Consider the following 12,708-nt stretch of genomic DNA (forward strand, 5'->3'; position numbering starts at 1 on the left):
TTTCAGTACACCATGTCACTTTACGACGCCATAGTTAAGGACTGTTTCCCCCATGTTGGCTAAGTGAAAGCCGATCAGAAGCGAGTCTCACAATGGGAAGAAGTGGAGCCGAGATAACAACACAGGTTTGGCTGCCAACTCTTGTCCCTCCGAAAGACTTCTTTGCTTTTATCCAAGTTAACTGCTGTTCCGGTGAGCCTTCAAGAGAATTGTAATCTTGAGTTATTTATGTTTCAGGGATTTTCAGAGTGACTGCCCTTTTCTCCAACAGGTTCCCTTTTTCACACAAGGACATTAGGGCATTTTCTTCCACTGACCCGAAGTCCACTAAGAGCATCTCCTGTTCCATGTGCAGGGAAATGTGCTCAGTCTAGCTGCAGTGCCCAAGAGACAAGGATCTTCCAAGTTGTTGTCCAGACTCATCCTCCTCATTGTGGTAAAGCACAGGTCAGCAAGACAAGGAGCAGGTGCATCTGTGAAAGGAAACAGAGAGCCATCTGGTCCTCAGGGAAAGGATGTTTGCAACTCTTCCTCTGGGCCCAGGGCTAAGGTGCTAGAAAAGTCTGGCATTGGAAGCTCCTTAAATACTGTTTAAGAGTGGGAAATCAGGAGCATGAGAGAGATATTGATTCACAGTCACAAAATTACTGCCAGATTTAGAATCTTACATCAGGTTTCATGAATCTTTTAGTTTTTCTGCTACACTATGTATGAGCTTTCTTGCTAAGGTCATTATTCTAGACAGAGCCCAAATCCCAAGTAATACTAACTTAGCTCAATTCTGATGAATTTATAAGAACAGATAAAATTAAAGGTTGAGATTCTGATGGCATGTCTCCTTTCTCCTTTCATTACAAATTTCAGTCAGATTCCTTAGGCCCTTACTTAAACTACATTTGCAAAACAGAGAAAGATTTTTGGAACAGGGAATGTGTACCGAAGAATATAACGAACACTTGGGTTATTGCTTAGTGATTATGCAAGTAAGAATACTCTGTCCCCAACTTGTAACCCTGCACCATTCCCTAGGATCTCTCTGAAGAGCCACTGGAACAGCCACCTCCTTTCCCCCCAACAAAGCACATTTCTACCAGGGACTACAATGAGGAGAATAAAGCTTTAACAGCAAAACTACACAGCTGCCTCTAGAGGGCAAACAAGGTTCACTGGAATCTACGGTTTCTCCACATGGCTGACTCAGCTAATTCTTTAGTCTGATAGCCCAGTCCAAAACAGCTACCTTTGCTTCCTGGCAGCCTAGGAGCCTTGGGTTCATAAAGGACTCCACTGCAGTCTAATTGGAATATAATCCTTTCCTGGGACTGGGAAAACTCTGGTCTAGAGACTGTTAAAAACCTAAGTGGTCTATTCAAATACTTGGCTCTGGAGAACTATCCAAGCCAAGGAAAATGAGATTGAGTTGAATTAAGACAGAAATCTTTATTAAAATGTGTCCTTCAGTAATATGTTAGCATACATACAATATACACACATACATCTGTACACTCTTTGACATACCTCACGGATTGCCACCATCAGTTTAACCAATAAATTAAAACTAAAAACAGGAGGGAGAGGGTGGGGGGTAGGACTAAGGGGAAAAATCTCCACATTTTTTTCTGGTAAGAAATTGCAAATTTCTCAGAATTTCCCTGGGGAAAACCTGTGACCAGAGAATCTTTGAAATAAAATACATAAATCCCCGCCTCCCCAAAAAAAGATTCCAAAAGATGCAGTTACAACAAGTGTGCTTCTCAGAACAGGAGCATTCATTCCACTTCATACTCTGGCTTCTGCACCTTCTGGCTTCAAGACAGTCTTCCCCTCGGCTGGGGCAGAGAGGTTCATATGGGCACTTGGGCTCGGTGCACCTTGGGCTCTGGGAGTTGAGGGGCAGGCTGCCGTATGGGAGCGAGGGGAGCCACACTCATCTGAGGTGATGTCTGGCACATCGTCTGACTGCGTATCAGAGCTCTCCAGGTCACTGCGGATGCTCTCGGGCTGGGCCAGGCTGATGTCCCAAACTTTGCTGGCCACGCAGTCTTTCTGTTCACAGTTTTGGTGTTTGCAGGAGGGATCCTCTTCATTGCTGCCACTGCCGCCACCACCACTACCTTCTTCTTCATTCTCTGCCATCTGAGCGTGAACATGGAGCGAGTCCTCTGTGCTGCTTCCACTCACCAGCTGATAGTGGCTTGGTTTGGCTTCAATGTCCACTTGGATTTCCATATTGTTGCAGTCTCTGTGGAGACAAAATCCACTTTGCTGAGTCATGTATGGGTCATGCTATACCTGTGGGTACAAGCAGTTTGTGGGTTCAGGATTAGGAAGTCCAAAACATAGGTAAACTGTAAACTAAAGTTCACTTTTAGCAAAAATAAAAAGTTAACCTAACTCTCAAATAAGATGAAGAAGAACTAGACTCCTTTTGATGATTAAGAACACACATACCTCTGCCAATGTCTTTACACAGCAAAAAAGAGCTTTCAAAATTCAACTAAGGGTTGGACCCTCACACTATCTTACTCAAAATACAAAAGAGAAAGAAGATTCGTAGTGTTTTACTACTGTGTCACAATTAGAAGAAACCAGAACCTCTCCAGGAGGGAGTGCTGCAATCACACCCTATCAGTTACACAGCTTCTCAAAAATAAAGAGAACTAGGTGACAGGAGTCACATCAGGCAAAGGGTGACATGAGAGCAAAAGCCACCGACCCACAGACATCACTGAACAGCAACCTAGCTCAAGTTTCATGAGAATAATTATACAATAGCCAAAAAAGACCCAAAAAATGGGGGAGAGGGAAGAAAAGGAAGAAAGAAACATCTAAAAATCAAGTGCTAACAAGAAGAATCAATCAAGAGATCCCAAACACTCCTATAAAAGAACCTGACAGGGAACTTGGGGTACACACTATATATCCCATCTGATGGTACACACAGCTCTAACATGAGGCATTGAGCTTCTGAAGGCCTAGGACCCAACCACAAACTGTAACCTCTCCTGGGCATCTCTGACTGTGCACATACCTGTCCTGTGGGTTGTAGGAACTGATTATGGAACCGGCCATAGCACGAGTACTTGCGTTGTCACTAATTGCACCAAGACTGGCTGTGTCTTTGGGGAAAATTTCCTTTTGGACATCGGCTTGGACTTCTAACCTGTGTAAAGAGGGGACGTTCAAGTTAATACGAGACTTGGGTATTCCGAGACAGTCTGCTTCCTGGCTCGCATCTCTTCTATTATTCTCTTGCAAATTGAGTGGATCTGATCTTCTCTAATTGCCAAATAGCTCAAATAGATGCCCACACAGTTTCTCTCGAATAGCTACTGAAATCGTCCCCTCCTTTCTATCCCCATTGCTGCTACTTAACTTTAGGCGCTGAACATCTCCTGCCTGGAAAACTGCATTTGGTTTCTCTCTCCAGCAGCCCTAAGTCCAACTCCAACACCTTCTAGATCAGTGCCAATGTGGACAAAGCCCCGATCACTCTAACAGTCCTCTCCTGGCTTCCTGATCTGCCTCCAAGCTCTCTCTCCAGTTCCAACTCTTACTACAGGTCTCAAATCATAATCACTCTGAATTCTTTCTTTCCTTACACACCTATATATGTTATTTACTTCCATGACTTTGCACATGCTCTTCCCTCTCTGTGGAGGTTTCTTTTCTCTGTGTGACAAACTCATATTCAGTCCTTAACGACAAAGGAAGTATCATGCCCCTCACTCTCCCAGCAAACCAGTCATTTCCTGTTAAATGCTCCCACAGCATCTACCTATTTATTAAATCAATTTATACATCTCCCTCTCAATCATCTGTGAGCTCCAAAAAAAGGAGAGACCACATCTCATTCACACTTTACCCTCTGTGTCTTGCATACAGGAACTCAAAACACTTAGCAAAATTACCCCCAGGCTACAAGATTAAAGGACATAGAGGATCCCACCTTCCACAATAGCAGCAAACTTTCCCAATGATGTGTCAAAGGTGAGAACCCGTAACTATTTCCCTCTTTGGCTCTAACACCAGTTTGCTGCACACCTAAGTATTTCCTCTTAATAGGTTTCATAGTCAAACCCATCTGACTCATCCACTTCCTTTAAAAGGCTTTCACAGAACTGGAACAGCTGGACTGGCTAAGCTGCAGTCTCAGCAAGTCAGTCTCCAATTATGTCTGTCTGCTTATTTACAAGGGTGATGATTTTAAGAAAGCCCAGCAGTGAATTCTCTGGCATGTGGTGGTGGGATCCCCTAACAAGAGATGACCAGAGTTATGAGACACAGACAGGTCAGCAGCAGCCTTCAGCTGCACATTCAAGCAACCCCTGTCCTACAGCCTGCACTTTCACTCTGCAACTCCAGCCTCAAGACACCCTTCAAGAATGTGCCACGGCCCCAGAAAGTGAGGCAGTGCAATGCAAAGTGTGTTGAATCAGAGACCTGGGTTCTAGTTTTAGCTCTTCCACAGAATCTCAGAATTGGAAGAAGCTTTCACAAACACCATCGCTTAAGTGCTTCCCTGATGCTAGCCTGTGCAACGACTCTGCCAGAATCACCTGGGGAACCTTTTCAAAACACAGATCCCTAGGTCCTACTCCAGGAGATTCAAGTTATTAATTCTGGGATAAGACCATGAAATTTATTTTTAAGAGGCTCCCAGGTGACTGACAGGCACTCAGTTGTGGGATCCAGTCCATCTGTCATTTGTTGCTTGACTCCTTCTAATAGCCAAATGGCCATCTGGTCTTACTTTAAACACTTCCAAGGATAGGCAGCTCAATATTTTCTAAAGTAATCCAACCCTTCTTTGGACTTTTATATAGATTTCTTTTATTCTCTATATTGAAACAAAATTAAGTTTCCCTCTAGTTTCTGCCAAGTTGTCTTAATCTACCTCTTGGCATGAGTCAGAAGCCTTTCTTTCTGTTCAAAGTCCTTCAGATATCTGAAGGCAACAATTTCTCCTACTTCCCTACCTCGTTTTGCACTACCTGCAGGTCTCTCTTTATTCAACTAACTGCTTCTCATATAACACATGTTATACTCCTCTGAATATATTCTGGTTTATCTAACTGGTAAAATGACTGAGCAAGTTGTAACATTTTTAATCATAAAACTTAACAGTTTCTCTGGGGCGCCTGGGTGGCTCAGTGGGTTAAAGCCTCTGCTTTCATGATCCCAGGGTCCTGGGATTGAGTCCCACATTGTGCTCTCTGCTCGTGGACAGCCTGCTTCCTCCTCTCTCTCCCTGCCTGCCTCTCTTGCCTACTTGTAATCTCTGTCAAATAAATAAATAAAATCTTTAAAAAGAAACAAAAACAAAAACTTAAAATAGTTTCTCAGCACAAATTCATAGAATTGATTTTCCTTATCTATCAAATGGGAATAAGAATAAGAAGGTAATAAAGATCACAGCACTAATTAGCCAACAAGATACAGTATAAACGCTGTTCAATTGAAAGTCAATGACAAGCCTAATGGGCATCACAGCCTTGGGAATTCTACAAAAATGCATGCTTTCTCTTCCCGAAGCAAGCAACCTAATGCAGTAGAGGGAAGACCTGAAGTCAGGGTTGCTCTTTATATGGAGCCACTGTGGTGCAGTGTGGAAAGAACAGTGAAGGTTGTATAGGTTTTGAGCCTATTTTCTCATTATAAATTTAAAACCAAAAAACACAACAACAAAAAACCAAACCACTGATGACTACATCAACATGAGATGATATAGGAGATGTGCCTAGCACAGAGAAATGGCTCAATACAGGTATGTTATTTCTTATCATTCCAACTGGTTCTGTCAGAAATTATCTCTTTGCTTACCTGCTATATTTTCCCTTGCCACCGGAAAGAATGCCACCACTCAGAGTGCCCCCTGAGAGGGCCGCAAAGCTGGCTGTCTCGCTGTATGGACCCTGCATAACACTAAGTCCATCTGTAGGGCTTCCACTGGTGCTCAGTACACTAGTCAGGCCTTCAATGCTGCTTTCCCCAATGCTGGGATTCTTGAGGGCTCGCCAGGCATCAGCCACTGGGGATGGAACCAAACATTTCAATTCAAGATAAGACAACATCAAAATAGAGTCTATTATTTTCCTGTAATGGTTCTTCAGAGTGGAGAATATTCATGCAGAAAAATACTCATTTACTCACTTAATGAACAGCTACTATATGCAGCTACCACATATCAGGTGTTTTAACATATTGTTAATATTTAATCTTCCCAATAACTACACAGTAACAGTCCTAATTTTAGAGGAGAAAACAAAAGCTTAGAACTAAATGACATGTCCAAGTCATGCCTGGTCCCACGAATCTACACTTTTGATTGATTCCAAGTCCACTATTCTGTCCATTTTACCGTAGATGCCATCTAATCAAACATGAAGATTTCAAAACATGTTTAGGTCATATTAGGTGTTGATTCTAGTTGGGTGCTTCAAAAACCTGTGGGACTCTGGGTGCCCTAGCTTAGTTAATATGGTAAAGTGCAAACATCAAAGTGGAAGTCACGGGAACAGAAAAAGAAGCTGGAAGACTTGTTCCAGTTCCAGCTCTGCAGAAGCTCTTAAACCCACTTAACAGATGTTGAGACAAAAGCTTAAAGAAGTTCCCATTAAATGGGGATAATAATAGCCCCTGCCCTCCCTATTCAGAGAGCTATTGTAAAAACCAGGTGAGATAATAACTGTGTAAAGTCCTCTGAAAATTATAAAGTACTGTACAGATATAAGACTTTATTATAATCACTACTATTACCAGCATACTTGGAGTTACTTGGAATCCTACTAGTTTGTACCTGCCACACAGAGCCAAGTACCAGAGGAATTAACCTAATAACTCTGGAACAAAGAAATGAAAAGCTAAAAATACTTTACCCCCTACAAAGCTCATTATCCAAAGTAATCCAATGACAATCTCGCTGTAAAATGTGCTCAAATCTACTGAATTTTCTGTCCCATAAATTCAAAGGGAAATTTAAAACCTCCCTTTACCTGTGATTGGACCATCATCTTCATCAAACTCAATTTTCACCCCCTTTCCGTTTGCTGTGCTAACTCCACAGCCACCTCCACGACAGAGGGAAATGGGCACAACCCCATAGACATAAGCCAGCATAATGGGGACGCCAATACCTGGGGGAGGAGAAGAAAACAAGTCAGCAGGTCACTGCCCTAAATTCTCCTTCCCAGCCTGAGCACAGACAAACCACTTCATAAAGGGCCAAAGAAAGACAGAAGATGGCTGGGGGGGGGGGGAGGTGGGGGCGGGGACAGAAGATGGCTATTCTAAAGAGGCAGCTGGGTCTAACAGAATGTGACTGGACTTGGGAATTAGAAAAGGCCTGGATTAGAATCCTGGCTCCAATTCACTAGCTGTATAATCTCATGTATCTTCCCAGGATTGTCAATGATCAAAAGAGAAGGTATGTACGGTGCCCACCACAGTGAGTATATGCTGCTTTCACTTTACCTCTTCTACTTACTACGGACATGCTAATCCAAGAACCAATCAATACTCAAACATTAAGTAAGTGATTCCTGGGGTTTAGGATCCCCCCAGAATGTTAATTCCAAAATCTTACTGCTGTGGAGGCAGAATGACTTAGCTGTTAAGAGCACAGGCTCTGAAGTCAGATTGCCTTGATTCATGTACCAGCTAAGTGACCTTGAGCAAATTATAGCACCTTTCTATTACAACCATACTGCTATGAGGATTAAATGAATTAATACATGCAAAACATTCAGAACTGTTCCTGGTACATGGAGAGCCTTAATAAATGTTAGTTATAATATTCTTATTCTAAAACAAATCCTCATGCCTTCCAAAATACTGTGAGGCATTAAACAAATCAAAATAAAAGTAATTTTATTTTATGGGTTCCCCAACAAATAGGGAAGGAAGATAAAAGGTGAAAACTAGGCCTTAAAGTAATATTCTTTAATTTAGCATTTTCTCTGAGCCAGAGAGTTCTAAGCACTAATTTAGGACTGAAAGACCCCAAACTCTGACAATTTAGTGTGGCTGATAATCCTAATAATAGTGCCTAAAAGAGTTAGCCCTCACGGTGGGTTTGGCATAAAATGTAGGAGCCTCCAAGGTGATACATCTGGCCAGCTGGCTAAACTGCTACAGTCAGAAAGCTGGGTAGGTAGGGGGTGTGGTGGGAGAGAGGGCAGGAAGGAGAAGAGTCGCGGTGCGGGCTAGCTTACCCACACTAACTGCCGCAATAACTGGCGATGCAATGACGGACAAAGTCACTCCTCCTGTGATAGCCAAATTCCTCTTATGTTTGGAGGTTTTCCTTCCCTCATACCTGCTGTGAATCTAAGAATAAGAAAGAAAATCCAGGTCAGTAGGTTAGGGTATCAATTTTTTGCCAAGGTAGAAAAAGAGAAGTGAATATTCTAACTGTATTAAAATATATCCCCTACCCATCAAGAGGCTATCTTTCTCAAATTTTAACCTAACTCAGACCAGGGTGACATAAACTAATACAGAAAAAGTTAATCCAAGGAGAGACAAAGTAACTCAGGGTTGTGAAGAAAGTACTTCACCTTTAAGTCACTGAGACAAACCAGGCCCAGGATGATAATAAGAACTTTTAGATCTCTTGGGTTTATGAAAATCCATTTACGAAATTAAGGTTATTTTTATCTAAGAACCAGCTGGTTTTCAGGAAGCTCTGAAATATAAACTCCTCCCTATTTCCTTCAAAACTTTACCAACAAACCTGGGGACAGAACACCCACAGAACTCAGCACGTCTTACCTTCCTGCCAACATAAACAGGAATGCCGATGACCATGGCAGGAATGGCAATGCCAGCAATGAGGGAAATCCCCACTGGAGCACCAATCAGTGTTCCCAGCTGCCAAAGGATTTTCTTCTTACGGCTCCATGGCTTCTTGCCCCAGAATGTGCATCCAGAGGGGCTGCAGAGGACACGTGCTCAAGTTAGTATCGATATTATAAATGCAGCTGTTGTCACCAGAGGGCTTGATAAGAGCAAAAACCTTCTTTTCCAATAAGAATGATTAACAGTTACCAGAGGTTATGGAAAATGAATATATTACATGAAAGGGAGAAAAAGACAAGGTCTGATTATTAGAGCTTTGGGCCCTTCACTTTTTGTTTGTAAAGCTAGGCTTCCAGGCTTGAAACCTATTTTCCTTTCTCTGCTACTGAACTCTGTCCTCCCTAACCCAACAGTGATGCAGCTTTTTAAAAGATTTTATTTATTTGAGGGGCGCCCGGGTGGCTCAGTGGGTTAAGCCTCCGCCTTCAGCTCAGGTCATGATCTCAGGGTCCCGCATCGCGCTCTCTGCTCAGTGGGGAGTCTGCTTCCCCCTCCCTCTCTCTCTCTGCCTGCCTCTCTGCCTACTTGTGATCCCTCTCTCTCTGCCAAATAATTTTTTTAAAAAATATTTAAATAAAAAAAATAGTAGCTGTCATGAGGTGCAGCCTGTGAAATTATAATTTTATAAAATTGTATTTATTTGATAAAGAGACATAGCGAGAGAGGGAACACAGGCAGGGGGAGTGGGAGAGGAAGAAGCAGGCTTCCTGCTGAGCAGGGAACCCAATATGGGGTTCAATCCCAAGACCCTGAGATCATGACCTGAGCTGAAGGCAGAAGCTTAAAGACTGGAGCCACCCAGGCATCCCTGATGCAGCTTCCTTGACTGATACATATACTACTTGGGATCCTGCACAACCTACACACTTGACATCTCATTCAAAAGTGCTATGCCCTGCAGCTAATGAACAGTTCTGAATAGTTTTCTTGGCTTATGTCCTATCCATATCCAATAGATAGTGTTAACCATGTTCCTGGGGAAATATATAAAAACACTTTGTCATACCCTTTATGTCAGTTTCATTCTCTTTGAGTTTGGCTACTTTTATACTCCGTCCTTCTGTGTTCAACCATTTTTGCTCACTCCCTTTGTCCTGTGTTCTCTACTAGATAGGATAAGCAATTTTGAAAGAAAGGATCATGTCTTACACACCCGTGTCCCCAATAATCAGTACAGTGTAAGTAACTACTGTTTGCTATATTGGAAATGAAAATGTTTCATCTACACAATGAATGTTGTTTGTAAATATTAACTCCTTCAGGACAATATTTTAATATTCACTCTGAATTTTTTGTAAAGTCATTACATGCAAGGAACTGTAAAAGGTAACTCTGACCTTAATAAACTTATACAGTTTAGCAAAATTAGACATGTATATGAAGTAAAAGTAGTGATGTTTATAATGAAACATTTAAGGAATGCCAATACAGAAGAATGAGGCAGAAAAAGCTGGGGAAGACATCATAGATGAAATGGCATTTGGGTGGTCCCTGAAGGGTAAATAAGAACTGAACAGGTTGAGATAAAAGGGGGTTGCTGGGAGGGTGATGTGATCAGAAAGCATTCTGGGCAAATGGAAGAACATGAACAAGAAAGATAGCCAGAGGAGACAGAGCAAATAGCAAGCCCAGGTTACTGGAATATAGCATGTATAAAAACACATGGAAAAAGCTAGAAAAGGACATTAGGGCCAGAATGTGGCAAAGCCATGCTCGGGAAACTGAACTCTATCTGGAAGGTAATAAAAATAGTCCCTGGGGGCACCTGGGTGGTTCAGTGGGTTAAGCCTCTGCCTTCGGCTCAGGTCATGATCCCAGGGTCCTGGGATAGAGCCCCACATCGGGCTTTCTGCTCTGCAGGGAGCCTGCTTCCTCCTCTCTCTCTGCCTGCCACTCTGCCTACTTGTGATCTCTGTCAGATAAATAAAGAAAAAATCTTTAAAAAAAAAAAAAATCGTCCCTGGAAGTTGCTGGAACTGAAGAAAAGCGTGGTCACAGGAGTGCTTTAGAAGAACTTTTTACAGCTTCCTTATACTGTAATGAGAGGACAGACAACTGTGTCCCTTTGACATCCTTTTCCCCAAATCATTAAAAGAAGAAGATGATAAAGCAATGGACACATTTCCCATCTCACCTGAGGTAATGCAAGTCTGAGATCTCTTTCATACAAAGCCAACAGAATTCACAGCCACACACTGCACAGGTCATATGATTACAGCTTCCATCATTCATCTTGATAATGTAAGCACTGCATCGTGGGCATGGCTTGATGTCATCTGCTAAGGGGGGGAAGGAAGATTGGGCAGAAAAATACCCCCAGTTAAACCTAATTTGATTTATTATTCCTAGGAATATATATATATACAAAAATTGAGAAGACAGTGAAGAACTCTTGGCTGAGAATTCCAAATTGTGCAACCCACTTCACTGGGAGGCTGGCTATGTCTATACCTCAGGAATTTTCATAAAACAGATCCTTGTCTCACACTGAGATGCCTATCCCCAAAACTGGCATCTTATACAGCACTTAAGCCACACTCTGAACAAGAAGACTTCCCTAGAGACAAAGATGGTTCTAAGAAAAATGGAATTCCACTAGCCAATAGGCTGGCAGAACTCAAAGCAGAGTTCTGCAGGAAGAACAGTCTGCAGCTTGGAATTGGCTTTAAATTTTGAAAAAGTTTGGCTCAGAAATTAATTTCTTAGGCTCAGCAGGTAACACTGTGATGTGCTGTTAACAGAACCCACAGACCCCTCCCATGATACTTTCAAATTCAAAACCTAAAAATAATTGGGTATGCTATGTAGCACACACCTAGTAATTTTCACAGCAAGCTAGGAACTATCCTATTAAAATGACAATTTAGGAGATTATGCTGTGCCAGGAAAAAGTGAATGGTAAAATCTTTCCTACCAGCCTCTCCCAAATGACATCAGTGAAATAAAATACATTTATAAAAGGCAATAAACCCACTGACATTTTTAAATGGGTTTACTCTGACTTGCCAAAGTTCCTCCTTTTAAGGTTAATCATTAATCCATACTAATATCATTTCCTTTCCTTAAATCTGTACCCTACTTCCAAAAGCAGTGATGCACTTAAAGCTAGGAGGATAACAGTAGAGGTTTAATACTAATTGTCTTTCTGCTCACAATGAAAGTTTTGAAAAAATCCTTCACAAAAGGACCTAATTACTCTTCCAACAGGAGACATATTATTAAAAATATAGAAACTACAGAATTCAATTTTGTTGCATTCCAATTTTATCAATTTAGAGATTGGAAAACCTCCAGTTGTCAGAGAGAAGCTACGTATCAAATGTAATACTGAATGTATTACCAAGTATTTTTGCTCTCTGATCCCAGGAAATACTTGAGTAAAATAATCTCTCCCAGCTTTAGGCTCACATTATGAAATATCAAATAAAGAGAAAAATGAGACAATGCCAACTAATACCTGGTCCAGATTCTTGCCCGTAACTGAGACCTGAAGTGTGCTTGGTCCGTACTCGCAAAGTCTGTGCCCTCTGCTGACGGGCCATATCGCATGTCTGATTTGGATGCCATATTTGCTTGCAGTGGTAGCAGAACTCTGTCTGGCAGCCTTCCCTCTCACAGGTCAGCTTTGGGCAACTGGCACAGCCATAGGCAATAACAGCATAACTGGGTAAGGAAAAAGGAAGAGATACCAGTAAGGTAAGAATGATCGGAATAAGACAGCCATTATTATTCATCACTCCTTACCACTACACATGATAGAGAGAAAAGAGTACACAGGTAACACATAACATAACCACACATAATCATGCCTAACAAACTGTAAAACATATTCTGTGTGAGAAAGTAAAT

The 12,708-nt window shown here is 41.9% G+C and overlaps 1 protein-coding gene across 6 annotated transcripts in view; it reads right to left on the reverse strand.

The window, feature by feature from the left end:
• RNF19B (ring finger protein 19B) overlaps positions 1–12,708 on the reverse strand; it is a 22,910-nt gene continuing 10,202 nt past the window's right edge. The window contains exons 2-11 of one of the 6 annotated variants that reach the window (XR_001176560.2): positions 12,317–12,522; positions 10,994–11,138; positions 8,773–8,935; positions 8,214–8,328; positions 6,996–7,136; positions 5,824–6,031; positions 3,032–3,163; positions 1,741–2,242; positions 318–473; positions 1–198 (exon numbers count right to left, since the gene is read on the reverse strand). Coding sequence is in view for 5 of the 6 variants with exons in the window: in XM_004741561.3 (XP_004741618.3) it covers positions 1,780–2,242; positions 3,032–3,163; positions 5,824–6,031; positions 6,996–7,136; positions 8,214–8,328; positions 8,773–8,935; positions 10,994–11,138; positions 12,317–12,522 (1,573 nt within the window). In the remaining variant the exon portion in view is untranslated. Of the gene's footprint in view, positions 474–1,420; positions 2,293–3,031; positions 3,164–5,823; positions 6,032–6,995; positions 7,137–8,213; positions 8,329–8,772; positions 8,936–10,993; positions 11,139–12,316; positions 12,523–12,708 lie in introns of those variants that run through there. The other 5 variants (XM_004741561.3, XM_013046348.2, XM_013046347.2 and 2 more) reach the window with 5 other exon arrangements.

This window comes from Mustela putorius, unplaced genomic scaffold (assembly GCF_011764305.1).
Source record: "Mustela putorius furo isolate JIRA1106 unplaced genomic scaffold, ASM1176430v1.1 tig00003853_pilon_pilon_pilon, whole genome shotgun sequence".
Classification (NCBI taxonomy): domain Eukaryota; kingdom Metazoa; phylum Chordata; class Mammalia; order Carnivora; family Mustelidae; genus Mustela; species Mustela putorius.